Source organism: Lipotes vexillifer, unplaced genomic scaffold (genome assembly GCF_000442215.2).
Source record: "Lipotes vexillifer unplaced genomic scaffold, Lipotes_vexillifer_v1.1 scaffold443, whole genome shotgun sequence".
Classification (NCBI taxonomy): domain Eukaryota; kingdom Metazoa; phylum Chordata; class Mammalia; order Artiodactyla; family Lipotidae; genus Lipotes; species Lipotes vexillifer.
In genome coordinates, this window is record NW_006779163.1 from 302,464 (window position 1) to 318,984 (window position 16,521).

The 16,521-nt window shown below is 51.5% G+C and overlaps 1 protein-coding gene across 1 annotated transcript in view; it reads right to left on the bottom strand.

Moving 5' to 3' along the window:
* Positions 1-13,265, bottom strand: part of WFDC1 (WAP four-disulfide core domain 1) — a 25,445-nt gene extending 12,180 nt beyond the window's left edge. The window contains 3 exon segments of the mRNA XM_007452519.1: positions 846-889; positions 6,861-6,881; positions 13,122-13,265. Of these exon segments, the coding sequence (XP_007452581.1) occupies positions 846-889; positions 6,861-6,881; positions 13,122-13,265 (209 nt within the window).
* Positions 13,266-16,521: the final 3,256 nt, after the last annotated feature.

Genomic DNA, 16,521 nt, shown 5'->3' on the forward strand with positions numbered 1-16,521 from the left:
CCCCTCCACCCATCTAAAATGCTTTACCCACTGATCCCCCGATCTCCCCCAACATATATGTATTGCAAAATCCTGCACCCTGTACTGTCCAAGTAAATAATGCACGTCTGCAGACTGGAGTAGCACGCAGCCACTAAACCTGCTGATGAGAGATCCCCAAGAGATGGTGGTTCATGAAGAGAATTAAGATATAGAACAGTCTGTCTGCTCTTCACCTATGTTTTCAAATATTCATATGCACACACATGTAATATGCATATGTTTAACAGGCCTAGAACAACTTTGGAAGGATATACAAGAATACACAGCAGCCGTTGGTCAAAGATTGCCTCTGGAGAGAAGAATTAGGTTCTGAAGCCAAGGGAGAGTTCTCCTTATTGTACACTTTCTTCCCCTTATTGCATGCTCTTTTGCACAGGTTCCAATAAATATATTGCCATGAACACATTGAGTTTTTTTTCAATTTAAAGAAGACAATTAAAAAACTTAAAAGGTAGGAGTACTTAAGAAGAATGATTAAGGACAGGAAAAACCTTATATGTTAGCAAATAAATAAATAAAAGGCAAGCTACACAATGGTATATGCCCTCAAAGGTCAAGGATGCATGAAAGTCCTTCCGCCACAGCTATTGCGGTGGCTGCAAACTCCACGCGCTGCTCCCAGCGCCCAGTAGGGGGCGTTGGGTCACAGAGAACAGATCCCGACCAGACGCATCTGCCAATGCGTGCAATCACAAGGACCAGTGGTTCTCAAACTACCTCCCAGGGACACCCCCACCCCCCACCACCAGGGGCTAAGACTGGGCGGGGTGGGGGTAGCGGAGGAAACCGTGACCAAGTGGAGCGGGGGAGGGGTGCAGTCTGGGGAGGGTGGGGCTCCTGGCCCTCCCTGCTTCAGCCAGAGAATTCTTTTTTTTTTTAAATAGAAGCAGAGTTGATTTCCGATATTGTGTTAATTTCAGGTGTGCAGCAAAGTGATTCAGTTATACATAAATATTTTTTCAGATTATTTTCCATTATAGGTTATTCCAAGATATTGAATATAATTCCCTGTGCTTTACAGTAGACCCCTGTTGCTTACCTATTTTGTGTATAGTAGTTTGTACCCAGAGAATTCATCTTTTCTCCTTTATATAAATCATTTAATTTGTGAAAAGCAAAAATGAATACAAAGCCAACATTTGGCGGAAACGAAGCCAAAATAAAGGGGCAACCTTGTAACTCCTGGATCTTCTAACTCCTGGTTCAGCCTTTTTGCCATCCTCTGCTCGGCTGGGTGCCCCACATTCCTGTATCCTCAGGAATAATTTCCAAGGTGCAGGCAGGGCACATAATCCTGCACCATTAACTCAGTTCATTTTCTTAAGAATTAGCAACATCGGACCCACGTTGGGGCCCCGCCATTTGAAACCTAATTGGAGGTGACAGCTGCCCTGGCCTCCTTTGGAGGGTGAGGGAGGATGCCTGTGCGTGGCTGGGAAGGGACGGCTGGTTTTTCCGCCCAGCCTGTTTTCACATCAAGCCTCATTTATAAAATTTAACAGAACCTGGAGATCAGACGGGAAACGCCTTCCACCCACCTGCAATGCCTCCCAGGTGGGTGACTTCCTAAGGGCAGCCCCTAACAGGGGTGCTCTCCAGGGAAATTTCAAATGTCGGTTCTCGGAATTTGGAGAAAACAAAAGAGATAAGCGCTTTAGAAGTCAAATGCCCCAGTGATTTATGGTGCTGCCGGAACAACAGATGGTCCTGGGTGACAAAGAACCGATTTCACGGAGGGGCCCAGATTAAAGGATTAAATGTTTTGCAAAATATTTCATGTCATGCAAGGAGATGCTCACAGAGGGTCCTAAACAAAGGATGTTTCCTGGTGTTCTGAGAAAGAACGGACTTTTATAAACGAAATAAATAGATCACCTTCCCAGCCCACGGGGGTTAAAGGTTAAAGGCCAAAGTCCTTGGGCTAAAGGTCAGACCCCAGCTGTCCCCATGCCCCTGCCCCTCCACTTCTCTGGCCTCCCTCCTGTCGTCCCACCACTCTCCCCTTGCTCATTCCTGGCCAGCGCCCTGGCCTGTCTGAGGTCCCACCTCTGGGCCTTTACGGGCTGTGTCTCCCTCCTGAGATGCCTGGCTGGTTCCAGCGCTCACTTGGTCCAGGGTCTCTGCTCACATGCGCCCGTAGCTGGCGCTCCCCTTCCCCTCTGCCTGCCTTACATAGCTCCAAACCTCTGATCACCCTTGGGAGGACCGTGTATTGGTTCACTGTTCGGTTTATTGTTTCTCTCCCCCTACAACGTGTCCTCCTAGGGACTCTGCCTTCTTCCCACCTGTGTCCCCAGCACCTACGACCATGCCTGGTGTAGAGCAGGTGTTCAGTTCATTTTTGTTGTGGTTGATTGAAAGCTGTGATGATGAGAATGATGGAGGAGTGACAATGACGGGCATCTCTTACTGGCGGTCCACCACGTGCCAGGCATCCTCATCCTTCTAGGCATTTTAACAACCTGCACAATGTCCCTGTGAAGGTGGCTCCACAAGCCAGGTGGCCTGCACTGAATGTGGAGCTGTCCCTTCGTGTTTGTTTAATGCTGTACCTTTCCCCCAGCATCTGTACACGCCTTTGGTCACGTGAGTCCAGGAGGGGCAGGTCCTATTTTATCCACACTCTAAAGATGAGGCCCCCCGAGGCTCAGAGAATTAAAGGTTTGCCCAAGGCCACCGGCGGAGAAGGGTCATATTACACTCCTCCCTCCTGAAGCCAAAATAATGCATCCAGAATATAAGTCTGGGGTCAGTGTTTGAAGGTTTGCTAGGACCCCAAACTCCTCCTCGCCTTGGAGCCTTCTGCACACTGTCCTTTGCACTCAGAACTCTTCCCTCTCCTTGCCCAGCTAATGCCTCCTCTTCCTTTGGGGCGAGAACTTAGGGGTTACATCCCACCTTCAAGTGTACCAAGATGGACGGCGCTGAGGCCATGACCTCCTCAACAGTCAGGGATTTGAGCTCAGGTGCGAGAATTAGATGAGTCTGGCTTGGACCCCTGTAGCTGTGTCATCATACAGGAAAATGACCTCTCTGAGCCTCCGTCTTCCTCACCTGCAAAATGGGCCCAGAATTAAGTGCCCGCTGCAGGGATTTGTGGAGGGAGCAGATGAGATCACATCTGTGGGTGCTCTGCTCAGCGATGCTGATCGCTTGGTTTTATCATTACTTTTATTTTTGGTCTTTCCTGCTTCCTCTCTCCTTCCCGCACTCGATTCACTCACACACTGATGATGCTTTAGGTGTGATGCTGAGGCGGATGCAAAAGAAACCTATGAGCCGGTCCCTGCCCCCGAGGAGTTCAGGATCTAACTGGGGTCTAAAGATGCACAAACAAGAAACCCTCCCGCAGCAGTGCCGTCATTTCTAGGGAGGGATGGGGGGGGCGCGGTGGGGGGGATGGGGGTAAACAACTGGCAAAGTTCCTAAGAGGAAGCAGCCGCCCCAGCACTGCTCCCTGAGGGTCCCCTGAGGTAGCATCCATCGCTCCCCTGTAGTTACACCTGCTGACCCCACTGTACAGGGGAGGAAACTGAGGCGCATACTCACCATATGGGGAAGCGCCAGGCTCAGAACTTGGGCAGGCTGATTCATAATCACTGCAGGGCAGGCAGCATTTATTAAGCTCTCACTGCGTGCCAACGCTGTGCTAGGTCCTCACATACTGAATTTCACGGAATTCTCAGCATAACCCTCACTGCTATTATTAACCCACTTTACTGATGAGCAAACTGAGACACAGAAATATTAAAGGCACTTGCCCCAGGTCACACAGCTGGCCAGCAGCAGAGGCAGGATTCAAACCTGGGTCTGTCTGACTCTGGCAATTTCCTGTCCCAGGAGCCTGGATCTGGGGAGCTGCTCCTCAGTCTCGCCTGTGAGATTCTTCCTGTTTTGTCGGCTCGGGGTCCCCCTCTCTCACACGCCCCTGCCTCCTGCCCGCCTCTGGACCAGCCCCAGCTCTGGATGTAGTCCTGTAACTGCCTCCCCAAGGGATACATTCTGGAAAGAACTCGTCCTGGCCCCCGCTCTCTGCAGCCCCAGCCAGCCCCAGCCCTCCGTTGCCACTCAGCTGAAAATAAAACAACAGCATGTCAAATCCCAGCTCACCCCTGACTGACAACGTCCTTCACGAACATCCCAGACAACCCATGATCTCCATCTTTCATTTTCATCCCTGCAAAAGGATGGTACAGCAAGTCTGCTTCAAAGTAGCTGTGAACATACATTTACGGTACAGCTCGGACAAGAATGTCCCAGCGCCGTATGCCTTACGTGGATAAAGATGGTTCCCTTAAGGTTTCGACTCGGTGGCTATTTTTTTTTTCATACCCTGGGGGGAGTTTTTGGAGGCCTCTATAGATTTGCAAAGCCATTCTTCTGATATCTTCAGGAAGCAGGCAGGGAAATTCCAATTCTGGGCTGCTTCAGTGGGAAGCCCAATTCCACTAGTCCAAATGCAGAGTCCACCGAAGCAAGTGCCTGGAGGTCCAACCAAAGGAGGCTGGATAAACAAATAACTGCAGATCCACACCTTGGAACACCATAGAAGTCTTTGAAAAGAGGACACGGGAGCGTCCCTGGTGGCGCAGTGGTTGAGAGTCCGCCTGTCGATGCTGGGGACGCGGGTTCGTGTCCCGGTCCGGGAGGATCCCACATGCCGCGGAGCGGCTGGGCCCGTGAGCCATGGCCGCTGAACCTGCGCGTCTGGAGCCTGTTGCTCCGCAGCGGGAGGGGCCGCAGCAGTGAGAGGCCCGTGTACCGCAAAAAAAAAAAAGAAAAAAAAAAACGAGGACACGGATCTATCATATTAACGTATTCACCATACATCGTTCAATGAAAAATGCATGGTACAAAACAATATGAATAATAAGCCAGACACAAATTCCACGTATTGTGTGATCACGTTTATATGAAACGTCCAGAATCGGGAAATTTATGGAGACAGGAAGCAGACTGGTGGCTGCCAGGGGGCGAGATGGGAAGAGGGGTGGGGAGCAACTGTTTAATAGGTCTGGGTTCTCCTTCTTGGGGTGATGGGAGTAATTTGGAACTAGATAGAGGTGGCGGTTGCACAACACTGTCGATGCACTAAATGCCACTGAATTGTCCACTGTAACGTGGTTAATTGTATAGTATGTGAATTTCATCTCAATAAAGAAATTTTAAACAATATGAACAAAATACCATTAAGAAAACAATGTGTGCCGAGCATACCTGCTTCACGAAAAAGTCTAGGCACTCACACATACCAAAGTGTCAACAGAGCTCGTGTCTCAGACAATTTAGAATATTTTTACTTATTTGTGACTTTCTGTATTGTCTGAATGTGTGCAGAGTAAACATCATTGTTTTCATAATCCGGAAAAAAACTGAAACCATTTCCATTTAAGGAGAAAGAATTCAGTCTCCAAAGCTGCCCTAGTTTACCCGCATCCCTCCCTCAGCACTCCACCCCCTTCATTCCCTTGCAAGAGCTTTACCCTTCTTTGGAATGTTCCAGAGAGTTAACGGCCTGACCAATAAATATGCACCCCAGGACCGGTTTGCTTGCTGCAGGAAGAAAGCCAATTTTCTTCTAAGCTTTACTTGCTCTTCCTCTGGAATTCGGATGTCAAAGATCTAAAAATATGTCTCTCCCTGGAACAGAGGGCTTAAGAGTTTAGTGTACATTGAATGCCATTTCCTGACGCCCTGAGACCTCCAGGGCATGCTGGGCTCCAGGAGCAGGGTTTGGTGCATGGCTAACGGGACGTCCTCGGAGAGGTACTCAAAAACCCAGGATCTCACACCAGGACAAACCATCTCAGTGCATGTCGAGGGCAAGAGTGCAAACTTGGCCAACTCCTCCAGCTGGTGTCCACTGAGCCCTGCTGTGCACCTGAGAGTCTTCTAGAACTTTCCATCCCTGCTCTTCTGCTCTAGAGGGTTTTAATGTAACTTAGTCATTCATTTCACGGTAAATTCATAGTTCCCAGGCCTACCACGTGCCAGGCACTGGCTGCATGCATGACCTACACCAGAAGACACTGGCCCTGCCTTCACGCGTGGCTCAGCTCCAGGACGTGTGACAAACACCAACCCAACACCACACAGAAAGCAAACGAATTGCTTTCTTTTTGTTCATCTGTGAAAGTAGGTAATGAAAAATGAAACAAAGCCAGAATAAAAAAAAATCATGCAGATCATAATAAGGGAGGTAAATGTTATGAAGAAGTCGAGAAGTTAAGAAAACTTTTAAAAGAGACCTAGATAGGGGATCAGGGAACGGGCCTGTGAGGAGGGGACCATGAAGCTAAGACAAGCCTGACCAGGAGCCCCTCAGAGAATCCCTAAGATGTACCTTAGGTTCCCACTGCTTTTTAAAAAACTCACCATGGTAAAATACATTGGGTTGGCCAAGAAGTTTGTTTGGTTTTAAGCAAAAATAAAAGACACATTTTTCGTTTTCACCAAGAATTTTATTGAACAATATATTCACTAACCAAATGAACTTTCTGGCCAACTCAATATAACATAAAATTTGTCATTTTCACCATTTTTAAGTGTACAGTTCTATGGCACTGATTAAATTCACAATATTGTGCAACAACTGCCTCTTATCTATTTCTAAAATATTTACATCACCCCAAACAAATTCTTTTTTCTTTCTAACTGACGTATAGTTGATTTACAATGTTGTGTTCGTTTCTGGAAAACTTGTATTCTCTTTAAGCAGTCCCTCCTTCATCCTCACACCCTCAGCCCCTGGCAATGTCTGATCTACTTTCTGTCCCTATGAATGCGCCTTTTCTGGACATCTCATACAGATGGATCACAGGCTACGTGGCCTTTTCTGACTGGCGTCTTTCACTGAGCATAATGTTTCCAGGGCTCATCCATGCTGGAGTGTGTCTCAGTGCTTCATGCCTTTTTATGGCTGAATAATATTCCATTGTGCGGATGGACCCCGTTGTGTTGATCTATCCTGAGCTTTTGGACATCTGGGCTGTTTCCACTTTGGTTACCGTGCCTAGTGCCACTATGACAGGTAAGTTTCCCTCTGCTTTCCTGCCTCCTCGAATGCAGGGTCCCAGATTATAACCACATGGTTCTTAGATACTTTTCCCCTTGCTCGTTTCCACCTGGAATCAATTTCAGGACTGAAACCTCAGGTACAGAAGCCAGATTCAGAGAGGAGGAAGTCACCCCCAAGGTCACACAACTCATTTGTTTTTCCTCCCTTCCATCTACCCGCCCATCCATCCAGCTCCTCCCCCTAGTTCTTCAAATGTTTCTGAGAGTCTATGACGGGTCAGGCTCTGAGTTAGGTCCTCGGGGAGGGCCTAGCCTACAGTGGGGCACTTCACCGAGGTATGTCACGTCCCCTCTCTCCAGCCCCCAGGGGGGACTTGCGGGGTCTTGACCATGAACGCTCCAGGGCCCACTGAGCAGCCCCTCCCCTCCAGATGGATGCGTCCTAGTGGTGCTGATGATGGGGTCCTGCAGGGGTGCAATGAATCTCACATCTTTCAAGGAGCAAGGAAAGCCTCTAGGACGCTGAGGGCACAGTGATAGCTTCACCAGTGCATGGCCAGAATGGTGTGGGGTGAGTCACTCTCTGCTCTGGCCGGAATTCCCTCATCTGGGAAGCGTCTACCATTGCGGTTGCTGGTTGCAAGCAACAGAACTGACCATGTTGGTTCCCAGAGGCTGACCGTATGAGTGTGCTAGGGCTGTGGTAACAAACACCACAGACTGGGGGCCTTAAAACAATGGAGCTGTGTTCTCTCACGGCTCTGGAGGGCAGACGTTCAAAATCAAGGTGTCGGCAGGGATGGTTCCTTCTGAGGCTGTGGGGGAGAATCTGTTCCACGTGTCTCTCCCGGCAATCCTTGGAGTTCCGTGACTTGAGATGCATCGCTCTCGTCTCTGTCCCTGTCTCCACACGGCCTTCTCCCTGAGTGTCTCTGGCACTCTGGCTGTCTTCACCAGCCACGTGGGTTAAGGGCCTTCCTAATTTCAGTGTGTCCTCATCTTAATTAATAACACTACAATTACACCAAATAAAGTCACACTCACAGGCACCAGGGCTTAGGACTTGAACAGATCTTTTTGGGGGTAGGGGAGACAAAATTAAACCCTGAGACTAGGATTTTAGCGCAGGTGGTATATTTGCGAGAGGGTCCGGGCAGCTCTAGCAGGGGAGGGGGCACGTGAGGCAGGGAAGGGGGGGCCATCTGGGGACCGTCAATGCCCAGGTGACTGCCCTGGGCACCTGGAGCTCAAACCCAAGGGCAACCTCTGAGAAACTGTCCAGATCACTCTTCAGAGGCGTCCCAGCCTGGGCTGAGCAAGCCAGGCCGTGGTCCTTCAGCTCCGTTTGCTCCCACGGTATGGACCCGAGCACCTTGGCCCGTCCTGTGTGCCGGCCAAGCGTGTTCCGAGGACAGAGCTTCCAGGGTGAAGGTGAAGATTTAGGACTCAGGGAATGATGAGAGCGGAGGGGAGGTACCCACAGCTCCAGGCCACCTGCCTCTCCCACTCTTGCCAACTTAGTAAAAAATAAAAGATGCGCCAGAAAGCTCTCGAGCTCACAGAAGTAACAAGGGAAGGAGGACCAGCCTGGGGAGACTGGGGAACACGCCTTGCACAGGGCCTCTGTGCTCGTCACCAGAAGATGCTGCTCTGGGCAGGCCGAGTGCAAAGGGGTGCCCCGTCCGGCAGGATGCATTACATCCTCACTCTGGGCTGCTGCAGCCCCACACTGCCCCTCCGCTGGGCAGGCACCTTTGGGCAGGGTGCAAACTGCCTAGCCATTTCCAGCTGCCCCGAATGGGAGCTTAGGGTACAAAACAGACACACAGCCACAGTGACACATGGGGACCACGGGGCCACCCAGTCTCCAGGTCGACATGGCGGCTACAATAAGTCCCACCTGGTAGGTTTGTTCAGAGGATCCTGAGACAGCCTGGCCTGACACATAGGAACACTCAGCAAAGAACTGTTCTTGTAACTTTCATCAAATGGCAGGAAAGCAAATCCCAAAACACCAGCTCCACAGAACTGACCCTGAGCTCCCCAGAAAGCCTCCTGGGCTACTGACAAACATCCCACTTCCGAGCCTATTCCTTTCCGCCTTATCTAGCCTCGTAAATATCTGTGTTTTATTAGTACACAGAGAGAGGTGTTCCCTGGTCAGGCACCAAGCTGAAGACTCTCGGACTCTTTCCACTGGATTGCAAAGTAGCACTGCCGTCTCCCACGCTGCAGACAAGGAAACGGAGGCTCATGGAGGACAAGCCGCCTTCTCCTCACAAGCCTCCCTACAGGGCCTCCCGTGTCTTCCTCTCAGGCACTGTCTCTTGGGCAGGAAAATGCACACAGCATCCAGGAAATGCCCAGGACCCCCTCAGCCCCCTCTGCCCACTCTGTCAAGGGGCGGGGCTTTGAGAAGGGGAGGAGCCAAGATGCAGGCAGCCACGTGCGGGTCCAGGTTTAACACCCAGTTCTCCATGTGCAGCCCTTGCCAATTTCCACGGTGTAAATACTCTCACTGCGGCTGATTTCAAGCTACCAATGTGAGGCCACTGAATGAGGAACTGGGAAGAGAAGTGTAATAGCTCCTCGAGAAATGGTGTTTCTACCAGGCAGATTGCCACAGACGTGAGTGACCTCGAGAGCAGGGAGAATGGTAAGAATGCAACCAAGGGCTTCCCTGGTGGCGCGGTGGTTGAGAGTCCGCCTGCCGATGCCGGGGACACAAGTTCGTGCCCCGGTCCAGGAAGATCCCACATGCCGCGGAGCGGCTGGGCCCGTGAGCCGTGGCCGCTGAGCCTGCGCGTCCGGAGCCTGTGCTCCGCAACGGGAGAGGCCACAACAGTGAGAGGCCCACGTATCGCAAAAAAAAAAAAAAAAAAAAGAATGCAACCAAAATAATTAGGAAGTGATATGTTTCTGATAAGGAGGATTTCCTTCCTTCCTTTTCCATGTAAATTATGTAAGTTTATATGACTTCATTTTTTTTTTTTTTTTTTTTTTGCGATACGTGGGCCTCTCACTGTTGCGGCCTCTCCCGTTGCAGAGCACAGGCTCCGGACGCGCAGGCTCAGCGGCCACGGCTCACGGGCCCAGCCGCTCCGCGGCACGTGGGATCTTCCCGGACCGGGGCACGAACCCGCGTCCCCTGCATCGGCAGGCGGACTCTCAACCCCCGCGCCACCGGGGAAGCCCATGACTTCATTTTTAATAACGGCTGTTTAACTCTCTGGAGTGGGTATGAGCTGGCTTCAGCATAATCCTGAACACCTGGCCTCTCCTCGCCCTGACCTGCCCCATGGGGTCCAGGGCCAAGGCTGAAGAGCTGACCCAGCTTGGGGTGGGCAATGGGGGCCACGTAAGAAGTCCTGCCCTTGAATATGCGGAGCTGCTTCCTATTACTCCTAGATTCCCTGTTGGACATTTGCATGGATGTTAGAATCAGAACTGAAAGGGCCCTGGAGGTCATCTGGTCCTTTGTCTTCATTTCCCAGGTAATGACCTGAGGCCCAGAGAGGGGCAGCAAGCAGCCTGAGGCTGCACAGCTCATGAGAGATGTCACTGAAAGATTCCTAGGCCTGGCGCCCTGCCCAACCTCCTTATCCTCTGAGCCACCAGTCGACAGCCTGTCTTTCCCCAGGGGCTCTCTGTGAGGCACAATCTGGGCACAAACCTCTCCCATGTCTGGGCACCGGAGAGGGAAGCTGATGTCTGTTGATAGCAGGGAAGAGTTCCAGTCCAGTAAGTACAAACTCAAAGTGCTTGTATTCTGACAAACGGTGGCTAGAAGTAATTTGGTTCCTGAAGCCCACCCAGGCCTGTGTTTTTAAAGAGACTCCCCCTGACCCCCAGTGCATATCGTCCCCAACCTCCTAGCCTCCTCGTTCCTCCTAGTGAGATGTCACGGCATCAGCCCCTGTGACGCTCCAGGACAAGGTGGAGATAAGGCCAGATGATGTATTGGAAATCTCTCTGTGGTCCTAGAACCAAAGTGCTGGATGCTTTGAGGCCTAAATCGTCCTGTTGGGACCGCAAAGAGCACGGGGGAGTCCAACCTGACAAGGGTCTCTCTCCTCCCTCCAAATACCTACCACCATTTCACTTGCTACTATGCTTTTCTACACCCATGTGGCCTCCTGCCTGACCTATAGAGTGTGAGCCCTGGAGGCTGAGATTAGCCTCAATACAGTTTCATTTCACATGGTGCCTGGGGTCATTAAACATTCCCTTCTCCCTCTTCTCTGCCTGGAAAACTCCTATTCATCCTTCAAAGCCCTGGGTTGAAAGTCCCTGATCCTGGAAAACCCTGACTCTCTTGGGGCAGAGCTGCACACACTCTTCTGTGCTTCCATTGCACTTGCCCATAATTTACCCACAAGAATGTATGGGGCGCCTACTTCATGGCAGGCAACAGGAACACTGCACTGAGGGAGACAGAATCAGGCCCTACTGTGAGGAACCTACATTCCACCTGGGGAAGCAAACACCAACCCATTTCCTAATATTTGAGCAAAAGTCACCAAGACGCAAGGACCACTCGCTATGCGCTGTTTGACAGATATGGAGTCATTTACACTGCTAACCCATATGCTGAGAGTGCTGGTATTGTCTTCCTGAACCTTCTATGCCTCTGTGCTCCCTTTTGGGGTGGGGGATCTAAAGTGACACCCTTCCCACCTCCACTCTCTCCTAGTCCCCTTCCTGCTTTATTTCCCTTCTCAACACTTGTCACCAAATACACTACCGGCGCGCCTTGGAGATACTCTGGTTTGGGTTCCAGACCACTGCAAGAAAGCGAGTCACATGAATATTTTGGTTTCCCAGTGCATCTAAAAGTTAGGTTCACATTACACCGTAGCATATTAAGTGTGTAATAGCATTATGTCTAAAAAACTCAATGTACACACCTTAATTAAAAAATAGCCTGTTGCTGAGAAATGCTAACCATCCTCTGAGCCTTCCTTGAGTCGTGATCTTTTCGCAATAGTCATGTCAAAGATCACTGACCACAGATCAACATAACAAATAGAGTAAAAATGAAAAAGTTGGAGGTAGTGGGAGATTTACCAAAATGTGACACAGAGACAAGAAATGAGCAAAACACTGTCGGACAAAAGGCGCCGAGAGACTTGCTCAAGGCCGGGTTGTCAAAGACCTGCAATTTGTAAAAACGCAGTATCTGCAAAGCACAATGAGATCAGGTGCGCTTGTATACATTTTCCTTTCACTTCTCATTCATTCTCTGCAAGCCCAGCCCTGTGGGGTAACATGAGTCTCCCAAGGCTTGGGGACATATAAGTCTGCATCCCCACAGCCTAAGGCAACAGTGACCTAGGTAAACAGTGGCGATCAAACGTACATATTTGATGAAAGGAACTGAAAGGAACGCATCAATCTGTCTTTTTCAGATGAGATCACTGGCGCTCACAGAGGTCCAACAACTTTCCTGAAGTCGCACAGCCTGTGAGCAGCTGAGCTTGGATTCAGACTTAGGGCTGCAAGGCGCATGCTCCTTGCCTCCCACCACGGCGAGCCGACCCTTTGTATTGCTGTCACATGTCACCTGACTGCCTCCCCCACTCGACCACCCTGCAGGGTGGGAGCTGGTGTCTCCATGTTGTACCTACAGGAACGCACAGAGCGCCCGGCCTGGAGCAGTTTCCACTAAATGTTTACTGAATGAGTCAGGAATGGCACGGAAGCATAATTGCATCCTATCGACTATCGACATATGGTTATTGACTGTTGAGACAAACACTCAGTTTTACGTCCTCGGACTCTAAAATCAGGTGCTCTTTGTCAGGAGAAAGTAAACGTGGGTAGGCAAAAGCACGTCACCGGCCCCCTGCGCATTTTTAGGGGCCCCTGCCTTCTTTACTCCCAGGCTCGGAATCTTTGGAGGGCTGTGAGTTGCCTCTGCTCCCCACCCGACTGTGGCACAACTCGGATAAAGAAAGAAGGACGGCTGCCCTGTGCTGTCCGCATCTGGGCGGGGCGCTTGTACACCGTACAGTGAGGGCATCACCCATCTCCTCCCAGCACCCCCCAGCCCGGGCACTTACACGGGTCCTCTCCGCCAGCCTCGCGTGCAATGCCCGTTTCCAGATATTCTTGGCAGAACTGGCTTCAAGGAGCAGCAGCAGGCAGCACACAGTCCAGCTGACCTTCCTCCGGCCGCTGCCCATCCTGCAGCTGGTCAGAGGCATTTCCTCCCAGATGGTCAGAGGAGAGGGGCCCTCTGGCCGGGGCGTGGGGGGTGGGTCCTGGAAGTGTGGAGCAGAAGTGTGCACGGTCTGCCGTACGGTCTCAGCTCCACTTGGCCGGGTCCCGGGGATCATGTGTCCGCGCCCAGCCCAGGCCCCCCCGCCCCCCGCGCCGACCCGCACTCCCGATGGGGGCCGCCCACCGGGTTATTTTTAGCTTGCCCTATTGCATCTGGCCCGAGACTCCAAGCCAGACGTCTGCAGCCCAGGCAGCTCAGAAGGCAGCGGCGGCGGCAGCCAGGCTGCTCGGAGACGTGGCCGGGAGCGGCCCTGTCGCACCGGGATAAGGAGTACTTCCTTGCAGGCTGGGCGGCCCTTCCCCGGGAGGTGTGCTGGCTCGGGGGGTGGGGTGGCCATGCAGGGAATGGGTGGGGGGCTTCCGGCTGCTACTTTGTCCAAGTTTTGAGCTGGTCTGACAAACTCTTCTGCCCACAAAAGCTTCTTTAGAAGACTTGTTGCCGAACGGGGACCAGTGGAGCGCGTCACCGTGGGAAGCGCGTCCTGGAACCCTGGTGACCTCCGCTCTAATGTGGGCATGTGGACAGTTACTCACATCGTGTGTTTCTTGGGAGAGTTCTATGCAACTGTGTGTGTAAAGCGCTTCACAGACGTCATAAGTGTGCTATAAATGTTGGCTTGCGTGTGTTTTATACAAGGATCCATATTTCACAAGCTTTATACTCTATCACCTGACTCAGCAACCCCAAGGCAGGCACTGCTTTGATGTCCATTTTACAGATGGGGAAATAGAGGTACAATACTGGCCTTAAGTCAGGCAGTAGTAGCAGAGCTGGGGCTCAACCCAAGCCCCATCTGATCGCCGTGACACGCTACCAAGCGAAGTAGAAGGGACCCGAGCTCTGGATTCAGAGCCCCTGGGCTGACTCCCAGCTCAGCCTCTGTGTCTGTGGGATGCTCGCTGCTCCGCACTTCTCTCATCTGAGACACTGAGTTTGTGGTCATTCACTACAGTGGCAGAGGGAAGTTGCTACACCCTGGAGCAGGTTGTAGGCTCTCAAGGTCAGGTACCCACGTCTCTCTTACTGCTTGCACCCCTGTGCCTTGCACAGCACTCAGTAGGCACTGGCCCAATGCACAGAATAAGTGTCATCATCATGACACAAAGACGTATCCCTGGCCTACGGACGAAGAGATGGTCACAAAAGTCAGGCGTGTTTCCCAAAGCCCCCATTCATGACTGACCTCCCAGGCGCTTTCCTCAGGACGTGGCACAGGGCTTGGCCACAGCAGGTGCTCAATAAATGTTCTTCAATTGAGCTATCAGTTCCTCAGCTGTATTCAGACCACAGGGACCCAAGGCACCGAGCTGTGTGCCATCAGTTAATTTCTTGTAAACACTGACTTATAAAAATGATCTTCCCAAGTCTTCAAGACAGGGGGTGACTATTCTGGGAACACGGCTGCCCTCCGGGTTTCATGTGGAAGTAGAAAAGGCTCTGAGCCGAGAAAAAAACATGGTATAAATCTACCCAGGAAAGCAGCCGCTTTCCTTTGACCAGGACGAGGCAGGATCCCGGCGTGACAGCCAGCCTGGACGCTCCCAGCTGGGGCCAAGGGGGCCGGCCAGGGCCTGGGGCCCCTCATGATGTCAGGGCGGGCAACTCCTCCCCAATTCCTGCCAAGCCTCAGAACTTCATGTTCTAAGTGGCGGAGGTCCTTCTGGTTTATCTGAGCTCTGGAGACCTGGATTTGATCCCAAGCTTCATGGGCTGCACTCCTGGGATTCATCAAGCCTGAGTGTGACTTCCTGCAGATCCGTGGGCGGGGTTTCCTCTGGGAAAGCCTTGGAGCTGGCAAGGCTTTTCAACTCCTGTGCTGCCAGAGGCCAGCTGGCGAGGCCTGCCCACAGGAGTCTGACAGCCTCTGCCTGCTGACAGCTTTGCCCCCTTCAGAAAGGGAGGAAAATATCTCCTTTAAAAATACAAAGGGTGGGACTTCCCTAGGCGCCCAGTGGTTGAGAATTCGCCTCCCAACACCGGTTCGAGCCCTGGTCCGGGAAGATCCCACGTGCCGCGGAGCAACGAAGCCCTTGCACCACAGCTACTGAGCCTGCGCTGTAGAGCCCACAACCCACAACTACTGAGCCCATGTGCCACAACTACTGAAGCCTGTGTGCCTCGAGCCTGTGCTCCTCAACAAGAGAAGCCACTGCAGTGAGAAGCCCACGCACCGCAAGGAAGAGAAGCCCCCGCTCGCCACAAGTAGAGAAAGCCCATGGGCAGCAACGAAGACGCAACACAGCCAAAAAAAAAGAAAATACAAAGGGTGCAAGTGCTCAGGGCCTCCCTCTAAGGAGCAGAGGACATGGCTTGTGATGCCAGGGTCTAGGAAGAAATTCTGCCCTTCCAACCCCCATGAAACTCCCCCACCTGATCACTGAGGCACCACATTCCTTCCCCAAAGAGGCAGAAGATTTCTTCCACAGTGATCAGGTCAGGCAAATAAGTGCTCTAGGAAAGGGGACAGGGTGGCATTCATTCATACTTTATACTAAAGTGTGAGTGACTTCCAGCAGAAACAGACATAGAGGCATACAAGGAGGAGCAGAAAACATTCATTCACTCAAACCTTTGAATATCTACTATGTGCCAGGCCTGGGGATGCCGGGGAGAAACCAGGCCCAGTCCCTGCCTTTATGGGCCTTAACAAGTAGCGGAGTCAGATAATAATGAGTGTTTTTAATGAACACTTAGATGACACTTTTTGGCTCCAGGCATGGTTTCAAGTGCCTCAAAAATACTAATGTAAAATCTATCACAACTCTACTAGATAGTTACTACCATCATCCCATTTTATAGATGAGACGGAGTCTCAGATTAACAATGGAGTGCTTTAAAAATATTCACTCGTCTAATCCATCAAAGCCCTGTTAGTTAGGTACTCTTGCTATCCCCACTTCACAGACAGGGAACTGAGGGTCAGAGAAATGAACCACCCGCCCAGCTATGCATGGCTGATAATTGGCAGAGCTGGGATCGCAACCCAGACACTCGCTTTCAGAGTCTGGGCTCAAAACCATTGCACCGTGTGTCCACAGGACCAAGCTGCAACAAGGGCATATGGGGGGAGGGGGAGTGACCTAGTCACAGAAGCCAGCAGAGGTCCCCTGGTGAAGTGGCCACACATCTGAGAAGTGAAGGGCAAGGCTGGACAGAGAACGGGCTGGAGATGCAGCCCA